A 26,520-nucleotide genomic window follows, 5' to 3' on the forward strand; every position below is an offset into this window, starting at 1 on the left:
GACTTTGAGAAAAATTCTTTCTGATGAGTCTACTCGTCTAAATGTTCGTCCAGTCACTTGTCGTGTTATCGTTCATCTACGAATAATTTCGTTAAAAATAAAAACGAGCTTCTTGTATGCAGAGAGTTCTAGTTACCGCTACATACTACCTATACGTAAATCGGCTTCACGTGGCATGCGCTGCTTATGCCGAATGTATGCAATATTCATTGTCGATAAATAATACCTACGAACTTTTTTACGACATTATTCTACTAGCTGCCTATTCGTATAATTTTGTAATTTTTCTGTCCATATTAAATTACAGGGAAACACGTAATTTCTGTGTGACCTACTTTAATCAATACTCATATAAGTAGTGATATATTTAATATTACGCGGTTGCGCGCTATTACAATTATCATTATAATTTTTATTACGCGATCGCGCGTTAATATAATATCATGGGAACATAATATATAATATATTTATAGTGTTATAGTCACAGCTCACTACATATCATAATTTACTTGTGTACTTTTGTTTATGTTTTACGAATAAAATATTATTATATATAAAAATAAGTGCATCTGTATAAAACATGGATGTTCTGTACTCACGTTGTATATGGAATAAATAAATGGATTGTAACAGCTATTGCTCATGGCAAACCAATCGAAACAGAACCAAATTATGTTGATATAAGGATACCTGAAATGAAATTGAGATTGACAATAAAGTATAGTATTATTTATCAAAAGGCTAAAAATACTGGGGAATAAATGATTTTAGTCATTAATTAGACCTCATATAATTATAATTATAACACAAAACTCACTCGTTTATTTGAGGAAATATGTGTTGCAATATATTGTACGTTTGCAGAGGCAACCAGCACAATGTGAATAGTGCAACGACGATGATAAGCATTTTTATGACCTTGAAAACAATCGTGTCAAGTTTAATGACATTGTATTCAAACATGATTTGATTATTAACAATAATAATTTTATTTTACATATTATACATTATAATTTAATACATATAATACCTATATAGGCTTTATGATTATTATGATTGATTGCGTGCGTGTCACGTATGAGTGTGTAGGTTTACTATACGCATTTTTCGTGTGGAAAAGACTCCGGATAAGAATGTTTACGAGATTAGAGTTAGCCATGTGAATGACATTTCTGGTCACAGGCTTCAGACCAATGTAAACGTAAAGGAAAATACAAAACACAATGAATTGTGAACGTAACCAAGGCACCAGCAGTTAAAGGAGAAAAGAATTGGGCCGAGAAGTATATAGTATTATAAACATCTGAAAAAATAATAAAACCTATATAACTATATAAAAAAAGAAAATCTATTTGAAACCCCGATTAGTCTTATAAACTCTAAACTGATATTTCTACAATGCAAACGTTAATAATACGTGAACAATATTATACAGAATAATACTATTTAGAAAAAAAATACATAATATGTATTTAAGTATAGGAATACACGGGAAAATCGAACCGAGTCTCTCAAAAAAGTGTTGATAGAAAAAAAAAATGTTAAATAGTTTTTAGCCTGTGAGTTGTGATGTTGGGTGTTGCCAAGATGGATTTATATCAGATATTTGAAAAGATTATAATATAACAGTTTATCATCATTATTTGTTTCGATATGAAAAACAACCTGTGGATGGTCAGAGTAAAAATACATTTTTTTTCATGGCCAATATAGACTTGCAAGATCATTCGCTTATTAAATTGGGGGAAAAAAGTGTAAAAAATATGTTGCAATAACATAGAGTTGTATAGGAAATACACAAAAAATGCAAGTTTTTTTTGTAACCTAATGGTAACTAACTTTTTAAAAATTATCCTAGTTGCATCAATGCAGTTTAGCGACTTATTTATTGTATAGATATTATACACCAAGTACTCAGAAAGTTAATTTCAGCATTTATCAATCATCAGATTTGATTTTCATGGATTTAAAATAGGATAGTAATAATAATAATAAAGAGTAAAGAGTTAAAGAAAGAATTATAGCTGTATGTCAAATTTTAATTTTGGATCATGTATAGTAGGTTGTAAAAAGAATAAAAGGATAAACACTGGATGGCCTTAATAATTAATCCTGGTTTGTATGTTGAAAATCCGAATTCACCAATACTTACAGCTTTAGTCGCACATGTCTTACAATTTAACTTTAGTTATATTTACATATTTTAGTGTAATGATAAAATTGTATCAAATTTTTGATAACGTAATAGCTATAAAATTATACATTAATTGATAACGAAAAATCATTTAGATATGTTTATCGATCTGCTCCATGGTAATACAATGATTTATGACGTCATATATAGTACATAATATAATATTGTATGTACAATGTACATCATACGATATATTATGTACTTATTTAGCTTAATTATTATTTAACCGTAGTAATTAGTCTACAGTCTACTTTACACTCTACTCGATGAGTTATTACATTAGCAATAATAAAAATCACAACAATGTTATTCAAGATATTATAATGACTTACCCGCTTTTTATTTCTCATCAGATTCAAGTCTCTCTGTGACTGTGCGTTTCCAGGAGCCGATGAACCCCACAGGGCGAATCCTATCCCGGAATAGGCCCACGTCATGATCGACAGTGGTATGACGTACTGCACAACCACCAGTAGCGCCCTATAAACGAGCATCACGTTGTTTGATAAGTTGACGTTAAGGCAAAATGGCCAGTCTTCAGACACAAAAACCACCCGTTGTGCATACGCCATGGGCGAACTAAGTGCCAGACCAGCGATCCAGATCAACGCGATCACGCACAGGCACTGTGTCTTTGATGTCCTCGCACTGTGAACACAAATGTATTGTTACTTTTATTATTATTATTTGAATTATAGGTAGGTATTATATTTTTTAGGAGACTACAATAAATGTAAATAAAAAAGGACTTGCTCCACGATTTCATAATAAATAGTTAATATTAAGGAATACATATATCATTATATTATAACTCCTAAATATACAACCACTTGTATAGGTTTATCTTCCTGTTTTCTGGAATTATATAGGTTGCCATTCTATACTGGTTAGACAGTTCTAAGGATATTTTTGTCTGTTATAGTTTTTGAATTTCCTTCTTGTCAGTGTTTGTCTTGAATATAATGCGAGTAATATCCTATTCAACGTATCATCATAGTAGACTCGTCGTTTAATTCGAATAGGGGAAAATTTAATACGATTGTTAGAAAGCTGCAGGCGAAGTATTTTCACTCGACTTATGAACGACGTTAATTTGTTATTCTACAAACTGTATTGATTTACTTTAAAATGATCACAGACCACCAATGCGATTTGATCGATCATTATAAATGCATAAACAGCTAAACGATACAAACTACGCACGGTATATTGTGTGTTACGACAATGCACGTCAAAAGCTATAAATTTTCACGAAATATTCGCTGATCCAATGCGATCTTATCTTTTCTATGATTTCAATTCCTATTTATTAGTTGAGTGCGCGCGTTGTACGGTTGAGGGTATAAACGTAAAAGCGTCTATACAGAATATTATTGCAATTCGCATAACAATAGTGTAAATAGGATTGTTAAAAAATAAAATAAGAAATCTATTTGAAGCAATAGTTTGTAATGTGCTTACTTTAATAACCAGGGACCGGATTTATATGCAAATGCATATATGTATTGGAATAAGCTTTTCGAAATTTGATGAAAATTTTCCCCGATTTCGATCACTCTTATTAAAATAACACCAATTTTATTTTGCATATTTTGCATATTTCAACGTTTTTACCTATTAAATACATATTGCATGCATATTTGTAGTTTTAAAGTGCATATTATTATTTATAACACATATATTCGTTTTTCGTCGTATTTTCACGTTTACAGACACATAAAATCGATAAAATTGACATCGGTCGTTATTTCCAAAGATAAGATTACATACTTCATATAGTCATATACTCTTATGCAGCATATATATATATATATATAAATATAGATAAATTCGTTGCTCATATAATAGAATTTAAGTGTTAGACGGTCAGTTTTCGATGTCAGTCCGTGTCTTGCGTTTGATGTTTAAAATTGTGCCCGAGTGCGTCTAGTGAGTTTAGATATAATTTTAATTCGGAACTTTGAAATGCCTAAAGTAAAAACTCCAATTAGGAGTCGTTTACAGACATACGTAAACGATCATAAAGATATTTTTAAAACCGATGGTTCAATTTTGTATTGCAATATTTGTGAAATTCCAGTTAATGCGACTACAAAGTTTTTGGTAGACCAACATTTATCACGTGATAAACACAAGAACAATTTAAAACTCAAAGAAACACATTCAATAAATAAAAAACAAACTTTTATTTCTAATATGAACATGGATAACTTTAATGAAGATATTTGCCAAGCTTATTAATAATAACATTATCACATATAGCACAATGCGATCCTATTATAATATACAATATTTTACCACTTAATAACCACCAACTAAATCCTGGTATTGCAGGGTTGAATCGAAGTAGCTTAGGAATGTGTAATATAAACCGAACAGGGGTTACGGAAACAATTGTATAATATTGAGATAAGTACAAATGCACTGTGATTAGAATAATATTGATGCCAAAATCGCTTCGTTTATGAATAAAAATGGTCCAATAACTAAATTTTAAAACTTTAATCTATGATTTATAAGCTGAAAACAGTAATTTATAGTAAAATAAGTATTTAATTTTGTTAAAATATGGAAATTAAATTTCTTATGATTTTCAAACTATCATTAAGAGAGGGGTAAAGCTTTTATAATCTTAAAATAGATCAAGTGAAGAACCCAAAGTTCCGTTAAAGCGTTAAACTGAAGTTAAATTATTATTTGCATATATTATTCTGTTTTTTTTTTTGTCTACAATCAAAATTGCTGATTTTATAGAATTCTAAAAATTATCGAACTATAACATGGCATTTTACTAAATCTTCATTAACATAAATAATATAAGTTCTAGAGGGAAGTGCAAGTTAAGATATTTTTCAAAATTTCAAAACGCGATATCCAACAAACCATTATTACAATAACATGTAATATATTAGTTTTGAAAAAATGTACAACATAACATGCATTGTTCGTGTTTATTGTTGAACAATGTAGAGATATAGTGCATTATACTTAAAATTAGAAAAATTTGTTAAATAAAAAATTGATTATTTATATTAATATAAGGTGATTTGTGGACATAAATAACTAAGTTTATGGAAATAACTATGAAATAAAAATTCCCATTTATATGCTTAGTTTTATTCTTAATTATATAGATTATAATATTGAAGCTTAAGTTGAAAGAGAAAATATGAATGTTTATCATAATATCATGATGAATTTATTGATTGATTAAAATGCTTAAAAAAAATATAGTGATTGGAGTCTGCAGTTAATGTTATGAATATAATATTGAAAAATGATCGTTTAATTAACTACATTATATTTTATATTATATTTATATTATATTTCTCTCTCTCTCTCCTCTCTCTTCTCTCTATTGCAATCTATATAGTAAACAAAAAAGCTTTTTACATGATTAAAAAAATATCACGTTGTCATAAAAAGTTTTTGGGATAGCCTAAAATAATTCTTCGTGCTAATTTCATTAGACCAAATGTATAATTTAAAAATATTATCATTATATTTATATTTTTTTAATAATTTCTCTATTATTATTTTAACGGTTGAAAAAATCATGGAAACCTTCGTTTTGACATGGATGTAATAACATTTAACTTCAAATTGTATTTTCATCTTATGACAGTCATAACTCATATGATATTATTATTAACATTTATTTTCATGATTTTACTCTGCAGGGAGGTCACTATACTATATAGCAAGTTTCGAGTATACCTATTTCGTTGTTGAGTAGGTCACTGTAATGGATAAAATGTCTTAAATCCTATCTTTAATTATTATCCTAATATAAAAGCTGTAATAATTTTTACGCTCAGAATCGTTAATCAATGGTTTATTGTTGAATTCAAATATTTATTTAGCACATATATTACACTATTATACAGTGAAATACTCAACAACTAATTTTATACTCGAGCACTACTAAACTGCAGAGCTACTCCCCGGATCTAAGTGTTAAATGTTAATTGTTTATACTTACTAAATTGTTGAAAATAATAAGCAACAACTATATATAACATAGTTGAATTAAATTTTTAAAAAGTCGATACCCTTTACAATAAATATAACAATTCTAAATTAGTGGGTACTAACTTTCTGTATTTAGCATGATTAGATTCGTAAAAACCACATACATGATATTTAATATTTATAATCATTATTGTTATAATTGAAATATTAAACAATTATTTTGATAGTCAGTTACATCTATTATTATAATATTATAAAACACCTGAATGGTGTCTGTTTTATATGAAATATAGTTATGTCAGTGTGTCAGTCAGTCACGATTTTTTGTTTCATGGTCATCAATTCCATTATTATTAGTTTTAATATAAATTATAATCGAACTTTTATTTCATTCATCTTCAATATTTTACAAAATTTCCTTCATTGAGTATTTATTGGATATTATGTTTTTTAGTTTAGATGTAAGATTGATAGTTTTGGTTGTAAAGTTGTTTTTTTTTACTTGATCATATTTAATGATTAATGAATAATGTTCCTTAGGCAATAGAACATTACGATAATCGTTTTTAATTATAATATATATGCGTATATATATTTACTATTTTTGTTATAATTCAATTAAATTCAGTGTCATGTAATCTATTTTTTTCTCAACACTTGTTTCATGAAATATTGTTGATGGGACATTTTAGTTTTAAAACACTTGAGTAGTTTGGTATGATGATATAACTTTTCTGCGGTAAAGAAAAAAAAACAATCATCTCGTAAGAATAATTTTCTCGCAGGTGAAAATCCATGGCATATTATGAGATACCTATACGTATATAATAATAAAATTATAATATGATATTATTATTATGAAAACGACATAACTATACAACAATGTAGCTGTTATTGTTTCACGTAGTCATGTGGTTTACTCGAGAAATCGGTAGAACGTGCAATCGACATGTACCTACAGTCAATGTAACGATAGTAACAGCCAGCCAAAAATGTAAATATTAATATACCAAATTTTTCATTTCTGAACTCATTTTCAGGGTGGAAGTGTGTGAGCGTATCTTAATAATAATATATTATGACGCACGTCACACCAGCCACCCCCCTCATTTTCAAAATGTTGCAGGTTTTTGATACGATTCTTTAGTATGATATTTGTACGAGTTTGTAAGCAGTGGTACAGAATTTGTATGGCCGAAGGAACTAAGATATATCGAAGACCCTTGGGGGAGGGGGGCTGGAGAGACGTCTTGCCAGCCCCCGACTTAGGGAAACTGACATTTTTTGTCGTGCATGTGTGATTTTTGTTTAGTAATGGAAAATAGTCCATTTTGGCACGTGAAAGCTTTTATTGTATTATGGTGGTAATATGCACTAAGACCCTTAAGATAACTTCAAATTAGTTGTATGCTATATTATACTGCAGATACTTACAGCATTAGCCACATAAACTTATGTTATGGCTACGATTTTTGAGCCTACTGATATCAAATTGGTTGTATTTTATCTTGTGTATCATTATTCATTATACATTGCAACGAAATACCACCGCCCATTATTCACATGCATATTACGCACTATTATTATTTATGTAAAATAATAATGAACGTACGTGCTTAGGATTTCTTATTCGTAATGTATACCCAAGGGATTTCATTGGATTAGTATTTGCGATTCTGTTGACTGTGTACACACACAATAATATAATATAATATGTGCGTTATTATACTGCAATATATCTTACACAAGAATGTGGACGTTGGATGGACAAGTTATTTTATTAGTTGTAATCATAATATTACATGTTACACTCAAATTGTGTATCTGTTACAGGCTATATAATCAAAGTGGCTTGGTTATATATAAGATTTTTTTTAAACAAAACTCTATATTACGACATCTGTTACAGTTATTGAAAAATAAGCTTAAGTGATAAAAGATAACAAAATAGATAGAAGGGGCAGAGGGAAGAGGCATCACATTGGAGGTACTTCAGCTTGAATATAATTTTAAGGTTTTAATGCTAGAAACAATAATAATAGTGCCTACAACAATAAATACATAATAGTTATAACTTATAAGTAATAGGATCATACCTAGCTGATGTGATACATTTATATATATATATATATTATTATATAAACCGGTCATGACACCATTGCCTTTTTAGCCTTTCGTGAGGATTTCCTGGAATAGTTACAGATAAATATCTAAAATTTAACGACACGAGTCATTTAATTATTTATGTTGGGTTATTAATGAAAATTATGAAACTTGGGACTAATTATCTGTTTGCACCTAATATTATATGAGGGGTCCATAAGAAAAATAGTATTAGGTACCTACGTACCTATCTAAGTTATCACTAAAATTATGTTTGATCGTATAACACTGATATTTATCAAAACATCAATTACATAATATTATTACAAAATTTAAAATCTTATATGATTGTGGTTAGATTGTATTACATAAATACACTATCTGAACATCAATTTACGAACACAAATATTATAAACATTATGTCCATACGTAATATAAATAATATACGTAATGCCCATAGTCCACACGAACAGTATTGGTACACTAATAATATTAATATTAATTTTTCCAATATTACTAACATATAACATGAAAGGAAAGCCAAAAAATATTAAAAATAGAACCCTGTTCAGTGTATGGATAGAGACGTACGATTCTATTCATAATCTACATCAGTAGGCAATTACCAAATTGATATTTTTTGTAAATAAAAAATTAAATAAATATTCATTGTTAATAATACATAAAATTATAACATAGTAAGCGTAATAGATATTATCCAATTATTATTTAGCCTTGTCTTATGTTACCATTTCAAGTACTAACTTCTAAAAATACTTTATTTGTATTGCAAAATATCATAGTGCTCACAAGCTTATCCGTCAATATGCCATACATCATTAAAAATAACGGCATTTGATATTAAACAATTTTAAAATATTAATATTTTAGACCAGTAGTTCTCAACCTTTTTTGATTCATGTCACCTTTAGCCACTAGAATCAAACACTGTGTCACACTAACATCAAAATAATAAACAATCTTAGCTGTATATTTATTACTAGGTACACGTGTTTATCGGACCAAAAGATTAAATATAAATAATACAAACTATTATAAAGATACGAACTTTGAGGTATGTTATGTACATGACAGTGGTGGTATAGGTGTATAATATATTTATTATAAGAAATTATATGACTGTTTTCGGAAAAATTAATTTTTTTAATTTTTTTTTCTTTTCTTGTTAAAATTCTGCGTCACCCCTAAGCTAGGTCCATGTAACCCTTAGGTGACATGTCACCCCCGTTGAGAACTACTGTTTTATACTAATGCGTACAGAGGTTTTATACTTTTACATTGATGATTTCTTTTACTCTGTTTTGCTTAGAACACTTTGCTGAAAATTGTTTATGAAGTTTAATGTGGCATGTTAGCATGTTCTCATATCTTTTGTAGATCAAAAGTTGACTCTGTATGAAACTTAAAACTTGAATTTTTCGGTTTTTCAATTGTATTTATTTCAGCGTAAGAAAATTGCAGACAACCGTTGAATAAATGTAAAAGTAGGCGCTGTTTTAACTGAGGTCCTTCCTGAATCTATTTCAACCATATGATTATATATTTAATATATATATATATATATCACATATTCCATTCAAATAAACACTAAACACATTATAGTGTCTAGAATTTGTGTCAAAAAAATATTATTACAAGCGAAGCGAGATGAGTTCTTTTTGTTGAGTCCTACATAATGTTTTATAATCTATAGGTTCGTTAAAAACTTAATTAAATCCAATTGTTATTCATTCAATCAATGTTTAAGTAATTAAGCATTGATTTTATTTATTCGTTGTAATTCACATGTTTTTATGCTTTTGTACTAGTTTGGCTAACAATACAAATTATGTTGAATTAATTGTTCATTTTGAATTTGGATAAAATGTGATTAATTTGCATCGTAATTCGATGTTTTTTTTTTACGATTGATTAATTAATATCTGTAGCGGGAAACAATTAGAAAATCACTTCAAAAATTGAAATATTATAAAAAATATTTAACAAATGATACGTATATACATAGACTGAAATAAGTCCATAAACTTACTATTAAGTACTATATGTCTATATCTTTAGCAATTAAGTACTTAGGGTATATATTATGTGAGAAATAATTGCACACCATGTACCATGTATCTATGATACTCTGGAATCTATAACATTACAGACGAAGACCGTGTTAATTTGGCTTTACTCTTTAATAAATTTAATAGTATGTCCCGATTCTCAAAGGCTTGCTAATTGCAATTAATAATATACTCACGCGAACGGATTGAGTATGGCTTGACGCCGGTCCACAGCTATGGCGGTGAGTGTGAACACACTCACCGTGATGGAAAGGACGTGTATGAATGGACAGAAGGCGCACATGAACGACGGAAGATTCCATCGTTGTAGCAGAGCGGCTTGAAACTGAAAAATAAAAATAAACATAAATTAGCCATTTCGTCATAAAATATAATTCAATTATAGAAGTTAACACGATGTTTTAGTTTATTAAAGCTTACGAGCCGTAATAAATATTGATTAATCGATTAATTTTTACAGCTCTACACGAAAAAAATAGGTACCAGATACCAGAATCAAATGCTGTAATACTACCAGCCCAATAATAATATATCTGTTACGCCGCTTTCATCGTGTCAGCTCGTATAAGTGCATAACTGCTTCGTCCTCTGGTTACTATATAATGTTCTTGTCGTGATGGTCATAGGTCGCGTGCGCCGGACGTCCGAAATAGACTCGTTGTCGCGCTGGACACAATAATTTAGAGACGATAAACATCAGCTCCGGTCTGTTTATCGGAGTTGAATGTGTCCTCATTCTACAATCTTATAGATATAACAACAACATCCCACAGTCAGTACTCGATATACAGGTATCATGGGTAAATAAAATTATGGTATATGGGCGTGAGAATAAATTATGGTTCAATAAAGACGACGATAAATCTTACGAAAACGACTTGGTACACCTAACTTTATATAATATATATATATAACGTATAATTTTTAATCTGCAAAAGACAGTGTGATATTTTATAATAATAATCACCGGTGTTCGATGACATTATAATAATATCATTGTAACCACATACAATATCTTGTTTTGGTCCATTTTCAAACTTTCATAGCATAATTTTATACTTTAAAAAAATAGAATTGTACAAAAGCATAGAATCATTTAATGTAGAAATTAACACATGTAAGCTAATAACCTATGTAGTTGATGCTTAACCAATAAAAAAAAAAAAAAAAAAAAATATCTTGTTTAGAAAAAAAATAAAAATATTTTATTAATTGCGAATGTTATGTTATTTTTACTAAAAGTAGTTGTAGCCATTAGCCGCATAAGTACTAAAATAAATAATGTTTAAACACATTTATAATTATAATTATATAAACACTTTAATAACATGTTAATATATTTTCTAATACTCACATAATATATTATATGAACGTTTTTCTGAATCAGAGTATTTATTTGTGGACGTTTTATTTTGGTACTTAAATATTTGTTTACTATTATGATTAAATATTTATTTTTTTTTAAATTAAGTGGAGCCAAACTTTCATATGATTTGGCTTAAGTTTTTTAAATACTTTAGTATAAAATCATAAAATAAGTATATGTTTAAATAGTTCATTATTTTTAAGCATATCTATATTTAAAACATGGACAATTTTAATATAGGTACTTAATTATTTTCAAGAACGAGTTAAATAAAACCAACATTGTACGAATAGATATTAAACATATTACCTATAGTATCTAGCCTATACATAAACGGTTAAATTCCGTTTTGGTGGTCCGTGAATCTAAACATTTCTCTGCGTTTAGTTATCAATAATTTATTTGGTTATCGTATAGTGAGTATATAATATTATTATAGTGATTTATACACCATGTATTGGCGTTACAGACAACAACACTGTAGTTAGAAACTCGGATGTTTCATAATGGTTTTATACAGTATTACCACTATGCATTGTATTTCATTACATTGTTTGCAATCATACCAATTATTATTCGTCGATAATTAAACATTATATAAATTTAAATCGCAATATATGAATACCGTAGACACAATATTTTTATTATTATACTTTATGTTTGCCAAATTTTCGGTTTTTAATTGCTAGTGATATTCGAACACTAAATCATTACGTGCCGCTCAAAAAAAAATAGTTTATTAGTAATAAATAATCTGTAATAATAAATTATTACAGAGTTTTTTGTACGTATTATTATTATTTATAGCTGTTGATGTGTAGGTAATAACAATAATTTTACTACCAAAATAATGAATAGTTTATCATAGGTATATTAGTTTGGTTCAGCCGTCTTAGATTAGTTAGATTGCGAAACTAACAAAAATATATTAAAATTATATTCTACTTAATAAATTATAATATATAAAAAGTGCATTCTTAATCCACTTTAAAACTGCGACAGTATTTTTTTTCTTAAAACTCGTAAATTGTAAGTTGGCTGCAACCGAAACCGCTTTAAAGTCGAATAAATTATCTTTATGAACTATCTAAATGTCCATGAAAATGGAATTTGAAATAATATAAGATTTTAATTAAAAGCCAATTATTGTGGTCTTCGTTTAAATTTGAATTATTATTGTTGTATTGAAACAATAATATAATAGGTGCCAGTGTGCCACGGGTATAGTTATATACATAAATATAGTTAGTTGCATGATATATCCCTTGAAAACTGTATAAAACATTAAACATTACCATTGGCTATGTCTAATAAAATGTATAATGTGTGGGCTTAATTTACTCTTAATTTTTTGGGTGTATATTTAAGAATAATCTATTTATTAGTTTAGGGTTTTGTGCGAGTCGTTACCGTTAGTTATTACAATTAAAAGAACAAACACATATTTCAATGTGCATGCACGCACACATAAACGTTTTACATCATGCTATGTACGCGTATAAGAATTTAAGTTTCTAAGTCGGCAGCAGTTGGATTTTGGCACGAAACCAAGAAATGCCATCCAAAACGGCTGTCTACGGGTAATAATCACACAATAGGGGACCGAATGTGGACCATATGCGACCAGATATTGTTTTCTGTATACAAGAATAACATAACAGAATGATAGGTGGGCTAGAGAGTGGTGTTCAGAACACCCCGCGTGATAGTCAGATGAGATATTGCAATGTTTTAACTATATATAATTTCAGTGAAATAGCTCAAAGACTCCACAACTGAGACTTCACAATAACGATATAGGTAGGTACCTACATAAAATACTTGGTGGCAACAAAATATAAAAAAAAAATAAAAAATTGTATATTCAATGAATGTTATCATTGTTATTATTATTATTTTTTTTTGTCATGTGAATTTCGTTCTCGAGAAAAGACATTTTGTACTTAATTCAGTAAACAACATTAAACACCAATGTTGCAAACATCATTATATAGATTTTTTTGTAATTTAGAAAATATTATATGATTAAAAAAAAAATAAAGATACCTAATATTTTATTTTTTAACAATATCATTATTATAAGTTTGTTAGTTTTGGAAAACTATTCTTGAGACAGTTCACGTGTTCTGAAAGAATTATGGAATCGTCAAGATCTTTAAATACCACATAACAATGTAACAATGATTTAGTAATTATCTAATAATTATCATGTATATTGGTGAAAATAAGTTTACTCATAATCGTTTTTAAATGACATGCAATTGTCAAATTATTAAAAGTAAAAGTTCCTGGCTTGGATTATAATAATTACACGATAAGAATGATCGTTTTGAATTTTAAGGATTATTAAATTTGTTGGTTATCATGTTTTAGAACCATAAAAAAGGTTCTTTTAATAATTAAATATAAATAATTGTCGAGTAATTTCTTTCCGTATATTAATGTTCTTAATGTATATGCACTTTATCTACGTTAGAACCTATTAGTTAATAAGCTAATGACAATAATCTGTGATATAATAATAATAAAAATACCTATTATACTAGTAAATACATTTTGTAATTTAAACGATGCGATGTTCTTAAAAAATTAATCAACTTACTATCTACTTCTACTATTAATAGAGAAATAAATGAGTTATAAAATATCCTTAAAAATATAGACGTCGTTTCTCCACTCAAAATTTGCTTAAGCTATAACATAGTGAGTTCTCTGATTCTTATTTTATAATTTTTAATGAATTATGAACGCTTCGTGTATAAATAAATTGTTTTTTGCATAGACAAATGATTATACCTATTGAATAAAAGCACGATTTAACATAATGTTATAAATGATTTATTTTGAAATATTGCATGACCTATGAAAAATGATTATATTTATGCACTTAGTGTTGAATTATTAGTTGTAAGCTCTGTAGCAAAACTTTTGGTAGCGTTAAAATGAAAAATACGTCAGTTGAAGATCAAACCCACTAGTCGTTACAATAAACTACATCCCACTTACTTGAAATTCGAAGACAACAGTAACAACAATGACGAAGGTCCATTATTGTGTATACACAGAAGACGTCGGTTGGAAACGATGAGAATAATGCCAGTTGCACCAGAAGTCGAAATTAGATTTAAACAAACACGTCATTTCAATTGTATAATGGAGTACGTATCATATTGCTAATATGGGTGCGATTAAGTATTCAGAAAATCCTAAATTTGACATAGACAACTGTATTTTGGTCAAAAGAGAAATTATAGTTCTTCAAGATAATTCTGTTGTATTCCTGTTGAGTCAAAATTACTTCATATTTAAAATACATATAATTCACTAGTATAATTTTTTAAGTTGGAATATTTCTGAGAACCCCCTTTTTTAAATAATAGATATTACATAATTTTGTGTTAAATTATGTTTTATTGTTAATTATTATCGGTACAAGAGCAGTGGTATCCATATCAAAATAATAATTAGTCAATAAAGTAAGTAAAATTTCATAATTTTAATAGTAATTTAATTACTGTAATTGAACTGAGTTTGTCTCTAAATGGCTTTTAAGTATTTAATTTAAATTACTAACCTTAAAATAGTAATAATAATAATAATAGCTATAATAAATATTGAACAGATATTATAATTTACCAGTTTTCAATAGGTACCTATATATTTAAAAATATTGCATAGTCTTTCGTTTTAATTTAATATTTAGTATTAATATCTTATAATATCTTAAGTTGATCAGCATATGTAAATATCTACATCGCGATACCCCAATTTTTTTTTTTTTTTTTGTTTCACAATGTAATTTAATCTTTTATTAAGGTAAAACTCATTAACTAGGCGTCTAACCTATTATAGAGTTTCACTAAGAAATAAAACACTAATACAATTCAAGTTTTTCAATTGAAAATATGTAACTTTATTCATTAATAATGAAAATATAAGGCTTTACTTATAAATAGGTAATGACGTCATAATAAATAAATAGCTACCTTTTCATAGCTTTAATAAGCGTTAACAATATAGCAAAACAAAGCTACAACATATTCTATTACTGCTTTTATGGACATAATAACCCCTCCAATTTGAACCTCATCCAGTCATACTGAAGGCGCCCCGAGAATATTAAACCTACTATGGCCTAGGGATTTTCTTTACTAAACCAAGCAACATATTATGCTATCAAAAAATTATTAAAATAATAGTTTGATAATGTGTAGTTGTATCAAAAAGATAATATATATAACTATCAAAGAGTTATATTATTCTCTTGAGTTTTATTGCGTACCTACACTACGTTTTTAATATTCTTCCTCCTGAATATTACAGAACAGGTAAAAATAAAAAAAAATTAAAAATGTAAAACAATTAATAAATTATATTCACGAACAGCTGTGACTGTTGTATCAGTTATATATGATATAAACACTTACGCATTTACCACTTATTCACTTATAATTTTTTTCTTATCAATAAAAAAAACTTTCATATTTCCATATGTATTAAATATTTAAATGCATATGTATACTTTCAATTCTACAGTCTTACTATATACAGTGTAAACTTGATAATTCAGAAGTCTATAGAATATAGATTATATAAGTCGAATTTTCAATAACTCGAAGGAATGTGTTGATCTCTGCATTTCAATTTTCAATAATATGTACAATGTATATACAATCTTTTCTAAAACTCGAAATTTTGATAACTAGATTTTTTTTTGTCTCCTACCCATTTGAGTCATCGAAGATTCACTGCATTATATTATCAAAAATATTATAAACATTTATTACAAAAATTATTATCGATAATCGATCACAATCACTTGGTGGTGAAATAAATTTATCTTGAGCATCTAATGTAAACGACTCCTTTTCGTGTAAAAATTTGTGATAGGTAAGTCACCACGATGAGCGATATTTATTTTTCATTTTATTTATATTATTATAACCTGACGTCTACAGTACCTATTTAATGTCAGTGGACTTGATATGTATTTATCATATGATATTATTTATATCAAATTATTACATATGATGAAATAAATCGAACTACAAGTCTTACGTTAAATAGTAAGTGAATATGAATGACTTAATAACAATTAGGACATAAAACGTAATAAAATTAAAAGTGAGCTACAGATTTCGTAATGCAACATTTAGATATCAATATTTATTATAATAAAAACATTTCCAGAATTTATTAAATAGTGGTGCATATTTCAAGGTCTAGAATAACAGAAAAAATAAATTAATTTAAAAATAACTTGCAATTTGTTTTTGCATAACAACAAAATATATATTGACTTCGTGTGAAGCTATTATAAGGTGAAATTTATTATTTTAATATACACCTAAATAATTTTTACAACATAACACTTGACGTTTATATTATGGATTCAATAACGGTTATTATAATATACTTGAAGTTTTTTTTTTTTTTACTGATAAATGAACAAAAGCTTATGCTTAAATAATTTATTTAACCAGAATATCATCTAAAATATTCTATGCATAAATGTCATTTTGCATTATTAATGTGGAAGAATTGCTTAAAAAAGTTCACCATTCATTCATTTTTCAGTTAAAAAAGGGGCCTTGATCATCCAAAAATTATTAAAAAATATTATTACATAAAAAGTTAAAATGTTTGCTCTTGTTTCACTTTTTCATTCGTGGTAGTAGTTTTAAAATTGATATTTCCCCTTTTCAATATACTTAATTATGTGTATTAAATTAATATTTATAATTAAAAAATGACTCTAAAAAAAATCTATTTCTTTAACTAATGTAATATAACTAACTACATTATAATTTTAATTTGAAAATGTTCGATATTTTATGAAAAATGTATATTTTATTAGTGCATTAAATTTGATATATTTTGGTTAATTCAATAACAGATTGCAAAAGAGTAAATGCTTCACATTCTAATTATTTAGGCTTATATTTTATGCTGTAATTAAAAGAAACTTTAATTAAAACTTCTTTTCAAAATTGCTAAAGAGAAATAAACTGAGTGAAAATCCCGAAAAACGTTTTAGCTGTTTAGAATAAAGGTTGAGCTTAATTTTATTTTTATTTGATTTACAAAATAAATAAACTTTTGGATGGTTGCCTTGAATTTTGATACTTTTCTTTCACTATAATTGTAATTACTTTATAATATACATTTATTCATTTTTAGATAAATTATATTTTATACTGATATGTTTAATGAACTGAAACTCATCTATTGTTACGTATTTTTTTTTTTAATCTCAATAATAGGTGTCAAAGATCGAATTGAATATATTTAAATAGGTAGTTAACAAAACAAGGAAGAAAAGCACACTTTAGAGCAGTTGTACTTTATGGATTCTGTATGGAAAATGAATGAATTTTTAATTTTTAAGTGAATTACCTATATACTAAAAATATAAAATATCCCACTTGTAACACTTTTAAATGTTACATCAAAAATGATGGTGATGCTTTAAACAATATTTAAATGTTGTAGATGACTTAATAAAATATATATGATTTTATAAAAGCTATTCTATTACCTCTCGATAGTATAATTATATTATCTAATTAAATTAAATTTTTTATTTTATAAAATCATTCATCTCTGAGTATATTTATTAAAAGTTTGAAATGGATAAACTATAAAGATAACTGGGAAATAAAAATGCTTACTGTTTATAATTTCAATATATAATTTATACACTAATAGTTATTATTTTTGTAACTGATCATTTCTTTCAATGTTTGTAAAAAAGTACTATTTTATTAGGTATATGTAAGGGTAGATACGCCATAAATGTCATAAGTATTTTGAATGTTTAAATATGGAAGGTCTATGTTCGATACTAATAAAGTGTACTCATTAAAATAATTATATAAATTTAAATTAATTATTAATTACTAATTAGAGCGAAATATAATAAATCTTTAACCTTGAAAATGTATTTAAAAAATTTTGATATTTAATTGTTTACATAATTCTTAATATATAATATAATATAAATATTATAAGTTACCTTCTTAAATAGTATACCCTTATGAAGTTTCATATTATATAACAATTTGTATTTTAACTGTCGGTATATATTTTTTTTTTAAATTTACTACCTATATTATATTGATTACTTGTTCATGTTTTTTAGGTTTAAAAAAACACGGGCATTTTTTAGAGCTTCTATCTACTCAGTTGTCTACTCTCTTATAATCTAGGCTCTCTAAAACAATAAATAAAGTACAAGAGGTTTCAACTTGTATAGTGTATGGATATAAGTTGTTACTTGTTGTTAGTATTATACTATAAAATTTTATTTTATGTTTAGTTATGCAATACATTTTTTGTATATTATGAGACTATTAATCATCCATAAAAACTTATTTAGTATTAGTATTTACTTTTATTAAAATTGATTTTTATGTGCATTGTACCCTTATTATATATGCTGTTTATTTTGTGTGTATTATATTTGGTTCTTTTACGGTACAATTAATAAAATATTTATTATTTATCAATCAAAATTATTTAAGATACATTCTAAACTTTTTGAACAATGCAGCATTTTATATTTATACATCATCGTTTTTTAGAAATAAATTATTTGTTTTAACATGCATTACGTAGTAGGTAATATCATACGAAAGGTATGGTTATCAATCATACATTCATATGGCATTTTGAAAGTGAACACGATTCGTAACATTCGTATTTTCTGGGATTATGTATGATAGGGATTATGTATTACATAATAGGTCAAAAGATTATTCAGAGGGAACGAGAAGTAAAAATCTTAAAGCGATTTATCAAAGCATTATGAAAACAATCCTGAACAGATTTTTGCATGTTTTAGACTTTGGGTGTAAATTTAGATGTTTAGTGAATTTAATTTAAAATGTTATCCATAAATAATAGGCATTTATCGGTGATACTCATAGGTAATAAATTAAATTTATATCTGTATTATACCAATACAAAATATTTCAATAAATTGTGCACGCTGCTTGAAACAATGCAGTTCCATTAAGCTATATTTTTACAAGATTGGCACTTAGTACCTAAAGTAAAATTAAAAAATATTCCTCAACAATTAATTTACAATTAAAATAGGTATAGAAATTAAAAATCTAACACACTACTTTGTCTATTTATATAGTAAAAATTAATATACTTACTCGATCAGGTAACATTGAGAAGTTTTTATTGCTGAATTGAAAATGAATAAATTAGAAATTTTCGTAATTAATTATTAAAATTAATTTTATAAGAATATTCCAAAGATTATTATAGGTACATTTTCATATTTAATTCTAAAATTTTTATAAATTGCATTAATTATAGCACAATTCCGCAAATATAGTAATTGTACCTACCTACCTGACTAATTATTAATTATTATCATACAATATATTATTATTCATGAATTTAATTAAAATTATAGTATACTACGTTAATATACTTATTACATACACGCTAGGTTGGTACTTGTATACATTGTATACAATATGATTTATTTTATTAATCGCACTGGAGAAAATAAATAAGGGGTTTGCGGAGAGGAGGGTTGTACCCTCAAATTTGTTCAAGTGCCCTTATAAACGAATAAAAAAATAATAGTAAAATTTTCTTATATAAAAAGAATTATGTAGCATATATTTTTAATGAATGTGTTAAAATTTTAAAAAATGTCATATTTCACATTAATTGTTTGCGTAAATGGCAACTTAATCGCCTACCATTATTTTGAAAATAAATTATAAAAACCAAAAAAACTAATTTATGGTGAAAAGTAAGTCTTGAGTGTACTTCGTTAGTACATTTTCTATAAGAACCACTTATTATGAGGAACTTTATTATCACATTTTAAAGGTTATAAGTAGTATATAGAAGTATAAAAGCTTCTGGCCCATAATAAAGGAAATCCAAAAGAGTAATTAGAATTTTTTGTCAACTACATCTGCGGCCCTTGATAAGTATTAAATTAATAAATGAATATCCATAGCTTGTATTTAAAAATGAATTCTCATAATTATAACTCGAATAATAGTATTTATTTTAAAATAATAATAATGATTTTTTCTTTTAGCACAGAGTGAATTTTTTTTGTGGTATTAGATGGTTTAAAATTTAAGCCTTTTATTTTTCAATAATAATTATGGTGGATTTTAGTAGATTCTTAAATTAATAACAAACGTAATTTTTCATAAATTCTATAAAACGTTATATTTTACATGAGAAATCGTAAAATCATACATCATAATCTTATTTTATTTACAATATAGTTCATACATTATTACATTTCATATATATATATATAATATCATGAATTGGTACCACAGAAATTTATTTTTAGGTATTTTAAGAAAATAGCTATTCTAACTTTTGTTACAAAAATAGAAATGCCACAATTATACAAGCATAATATTACATATTATGGCTCAAATTGGTTTATCTTGTCCAGTCCACTTTTTATTCATGTAGTACTATGATATTATACTTATTATAATTTATTATACCCGATAAAAAAAAATTAATTCAAATATATTTGAAAATAAATTATTATGTGATAGAGATAGTTTTAAATAATATATGTGTCTAGTTTGTTTCATTTAAATGTTTGTGATAGGTAACAGCTATATAACAGCAAATAATACTATGTGTAAAATGTGTATCAGACATGATATAGGTATATGTGTAATGAGTATACTTCTTAATTGAACTTGTAATTGTATACTAGCTAAGTACAACTTCTTCAAAACCCTTGATTTTTGCTAGTACAGCTTTTATGTTTAAGTGCTAACAATTGCTTTTCTTGTTTATTCAGTCAAGTGTGAGCGTGAAAGCAGGTTACTTACTAACGCCCTCGTCCCTTCTTAACAGCATCCATTTATCAAATGGACGGAAACGTTTGATTAGAAAGTTTTTGGTTTAGCATCGGACGAACTAACACTGATAACAAAAGTGTGTCATGATCGAAAATTCTCATACAGAAACCTTAATATTTACCACCTAATGAAACAATAACGAGACTTAGGTACTTATTCCGTATAGAACAACGATGTGTAAAAAAATATACTTAAAATACAAATATATTATTATACGCTCGTTTCAATGAGACCGCCATTCTATAAGTGGTTGGTGTGGCCATGAACGTAACAAGGGTGGATATTACTTAGGTTTAAATGTTAAGTTTTAGTCTTTTGTATTAGGTATCGTTTAAAAATACTGTAACAGACCTACAGTATAGGAGTTGAGAATTAATAGCTGTGATAATAAACTGATATTAGTTTTTCAAGAATGTTCATAGCTAGTTAAGTTTTACTTATAAATATTATAACAATTAATAGCATATACTCATATAATTTGTTATATCAATAAAAATAACTAGTTTGTATATTTCGTTTATTATCATGGAATGTTTAAACGATAGAAACTTATAGTTCGAATTAATTATTATGAGTATCAAGGTTTAAGAAAATTTTATCTGAATGCCATAAAATTCAATGGACCATGAGAAAAGGTTAAAATAAAAACATCAAACCAATAGCTGTACTCACGAATAATGTTTTTATCGGCTTAAATAAAGCTATAACCTATTTTCCACTAATTTATTTTAAATATAACTTTTCTTTTAATCAAGCTTTGAGACAGAAAAAACAGCGTACAAGTTAAATTATTTCAAATTATATTTTTAAAATGTTTTCATTGATAATAAATTGTATTCTTTTGCATTTATAAAGCATATTACATACTCTTTTCGTTCCAATGGCCATATATATATATGATAATTATCTAATTCAAAAATACAAATACTTACATACGAGTATCTAGTAGTATAAATACAATAATCATCGTTATTTAATGATTTCTGAACAATAAAATTATTATGATATTAGATGTTAATTGCTATATTGTTAAATATTCAAAAAACTATTATATATTATTATATATTCGTATTTCAAACACGTAATTTGTTCCATGCTAAATTATCATTTTACGTACGTGTACCCTTCATACATTTTCATAATTATTATTGTTGATACATTTCAAAAGTGCGAAAAAAAAATATTAACTATTAATGTTATTCGTATTATTCGATTAATAAACTAATAAACTGTGATACTATGATGTTCAACAGTATAAATATTTAAAATCCATTTAGATTTTGTATGCAGTAATGAACGCATTAGTCTTTACAATGTGAGTTTTTTTTTTTTATCTGTCATCACTTATTGGATCAGTAAGAATAATTCGATTTTCAATTATCGGATGGTTCTTAGAAAATTGGATATAGTTGATATTTTGAGGAGATTCCTACGAATTTCGGCGGATTTCGAAAATATAAATTTTGTTTTCTGTAAATGTGAAACCCTAAAGACAAATTTTTCACACAATATTTATATGAGCATTTTCAACATACAAAATCGTATTTTAAAAATATTATAGGTATTTTTGGATACTATTTACATTTTTAATGGTTGACTTTCTTTTGCTTTTTTTTTTTGTTTATGAAGTATAGGAAAACATTTTTGTTTTTGAGTAAAAAAGCTTACAAATTGAATACAATAGAAATAAGGATTCTCATAAGTAGTTGAAACTTAAATTAATAAAAATCAAGTAAGTGGATAACGCTTTACTGTACATTAAGTGTCTAGAGTCACTGTAGTAGATGAGTTAAATTTAAATTCATTGATATAAAATTATTGCAAACCAAAAATGATTCTGAGCCAAGACAGTCTGTTAGCCTGTATTATTATTTATTACTAAGTATATTTGATGATATTATTGTTATTAAAGTAATTTATTTTAGTATGAGTGATTAGTAATACTGTAGGTTTTTTTTTTTAAATAATAAATAAGATGTCCCTAGCCATGGCTATCTAGCTATCTACATCTAGTGATATTATAATGGTACATTTTTAACAATTAGAATATGATAATTTAAGTAATAATAATAATAATAATAATAATAATATTATAACAATAACAATATGATAGTATAACAGATATAATAATGACAAATTGTAAGCTTGATATTGACGCTACAAGTAGCAACAGCTACTGTATAATGTGGAGCTGTTACAAATACTGTAGGTTAAATTTGTAGTTACCGAAAATATTGTACTAAAAAACGTCTTCATGTGTATGAAAAATATAATAATATTACCTAAAACTTTCAAGTACCCACGAATAGTGTTTTGAAATCACAAAAAAATAACTATTCATGGTTTTATTATTATGTAGTTTTGTAAAAATGTAATCTTAGAAAAACTATAAAAAAAAATTATGTATATAAGTTTGAATCGCTAAATGTTAAAAGGGGACTTCTATATTTTTACTGAAAATATTTTTTTTGTATAATCATATAAATAATAGGTAGAGATATCGTTTAATGTTGAAAAGAGACTTTTGCTGTAAATAGCAATGATGTAATTGAACGATAACTTTTTCATTTAATGTTAGAAGGAGACCTCTGTGGTACGATTTTCTTCCTTCTCCGTTAAAATTTGAAAATTGTCGGAAATCCCCTTTTAACATTTAGCGATACATTTTTAGATTTTTTGGTTACAGAGTTAACTAAGTATTTAAAATTTACGACTATTTAAATTTTGAATTATTAACTATAAAAACTTGAACATTTTATAAATTTTTAACAATGATATAATTTATAGATTTTGTCAAAATTTGAACTTCAAATGCTTATAACGGAAAAATATTGTCTGTTTTAAAAAAATAAAAATATTTTTAGACTGATATTGTAATGTGTGAGGAGCTTTGTATTACATTTTTAATCTGTTTGACCAGACGAATATAATTTTACTGACAGTTATTGGAAAAAAAAACTAAAAAAATTGAAATTAAATATATCTATAAGCAATTCAAAACGAGTTGAAATATTTTTAAACATTTTCCAAGTATTGGAAATAGTAAAATAAACATTTGGTATTCGTTTTAAGTTTCTAAGGTTAATCGTGTTTGAATACAACGAAATAAAAAAATCGCTTCACGAGAGATCAAAATATATTAGTTTAATTTTCATATACAATGAAATTTTTAAAATATTTATGCTTATTATTTTATTTATAATTTTATATACAGGGTTATTCTTTTAAGTGGGTACACTAATTATCTCGAAAAGTATTTACTTTTTTCAAGATATTTTTTTACATGGTTTCAAGTTGTTAAAAAACCAACGTTTTTATTAAAAAATTATATTTTTAAATATTTTTTATCCTTATCATTTTTTAAGTTTTTCCTTTTTTGAATGACAACATAGAGTTTTAATTTCATATTCCAAAGTAGAATACTTTTCTAAGTATTTTGATTCATAAAAATCGAATTTAGGGCTAGTAGTTTTTGAGTTATAAGTATTTAAAGTTTAGATTGGCAGAGTGGAGTGATACTTCGCTTGTCTAAACTTTAAATACTTATAACTCAAAAACTACTAGCCCTAAATTCGATTTTTGAGAATCAAAATACTTAGAAAAATATTCTGCTTTGGAATATTAAATTAAAACTCTATGTTGTCATTCAAAAAAGTAAAAAACTTAAAAAATGATAAGGATAAAAATATATATTTTTTTAATAAAAACGTTGGTTTTTTAATAACTTGAAACCATGTAAAAAAATATTTTGAAAAAAGTAAATACTTTTCGAGATAATTAATGTACCCACTTAAAAGAATCACCCTGAATATATTTAATATTTTTTACGTGTCTAATAAAAATAATTGGTTTACAAAATTTAAACATGGTAATAAAATAAAAATTATGCAATTTAAATAAGATTCTACATAAAGTATTATCACAGAATTTACAAAAATAAAAATATATTCTTAGGTTGTAATAAAATAAAACAATGATATTTTATAACATAGTATGTCATTTGATTTTAGAAAAATTTATGTTTACCTTCTGAAGATGGTCTATTCTTGGATTGATTTTTATTGTACACAATGAATTATCATTTAATCAAAATATTTAGCAAATCCAGCATAGTGACCTACTCAATAACGAGGGACACTCTATTCGAACGCATAGCGATTTCTCTATATTTTATTTGTAGCATACATTTTCTTTAATTTAATCTGTGGACGTTTTCATTGCGAGGACTGTACTGCTTTTATAGTTTTCCATTTACTGTATTGATCAAATATAATTATACAGTAAAATTCATTAATGGAAATTGTTTTTGGTGGAAGAAAATAAACATAAAACAAAAAGCGATAACATGATGACGTTTGATGATGAAAATAATTTATTCGTATCGTTGCAGCCAGTGGCCGTGCACGCATGCCGTACATAATAATGAGATAAGATTATATTTCATATTATCTAAATTGTTTATACATAATGTTTTATATGCAAACAACCACCGAAAATGACCAGTCGGAGGTGGCTGTGAAAATTCTGAGCCGGTAGCGAACAAAGTTTACATTACAGTAGATGCTGTCTAAAATACATCCTTTCGTACGACCGGACACTTGAGTGAAACGTGAAGCTATCATGTTTCGTAATTAAGCATGCCAGAAAACCACACTTTGTGTGGTGGCTTGGCGGTCAGAGACCCAAATCTCTTCAAAACCCTATAACTATGTGTCTCCTACTTTGATATTCACAAACAGAGGTGCACAGTGTCGTACCCAGGGTAATTTTAACTTCCCACAACCGAATTTTACTAAAATGATAAAACATTAAGTACATCTTGATAAATAAATACAAAGTAGAACATAGGATTTTATAAAATAATACATTTAGTATTAGAATACGTATCACATAACAATATCAATTGTTGAACTATCTAGT

General features: G+C 26.3%; 1 protein-coding gene across 1 annotated transcript in view; it reads right to left on the bottom strand.

Annotated features, from left to right (window-relative positions):
- LOC107166926 (tachykinin-like peptides receptor 99D) overlaps window positions 1-26,520 on the bottom strand; it is a 55,976-nt gene that overhangs the window by 1,819 nt on the left and 27,637 nt on the right. Inside the window, exons 3-6 of the mRNA XM_089227200.1 lie at window positions 10,536-10,684; window positions 2,527-2,842; window positions 818-918; window positions 600-690 (exon numbers count right to left, since the gene is read on the bottom strand). Of these exons, the coding sequence (XP_089083326.1) occupies window positions 600-690; window positions 818-918; window positions 2,527-2,842; window positions 10,536-10,684 (657 nt within the window). The remainder of the gene's footprint in view (window positions 1-599; window positions 691-817; window positions 919-2,526; window positions 2,843-10,535; window positions 10,685-26,520) is intronic.

This window comes from Diuraphis noxia, unplaced genomic scaffold, assembly GCF_037042655.1.
Source record: "Diuraphis noxia isolate RWA-SAM2 unplaced genomic scaffold, SU_Dnox_SAM2 contig0004, whole genome shotgun sequence".
In the NCBI taxonomy this organism is placed as follows: Eukaryota; Metazoa; Arthropoda; class Insecta; order Hemiptera; family Aphididae; genus Diuraphis; species Diuraphis noxia.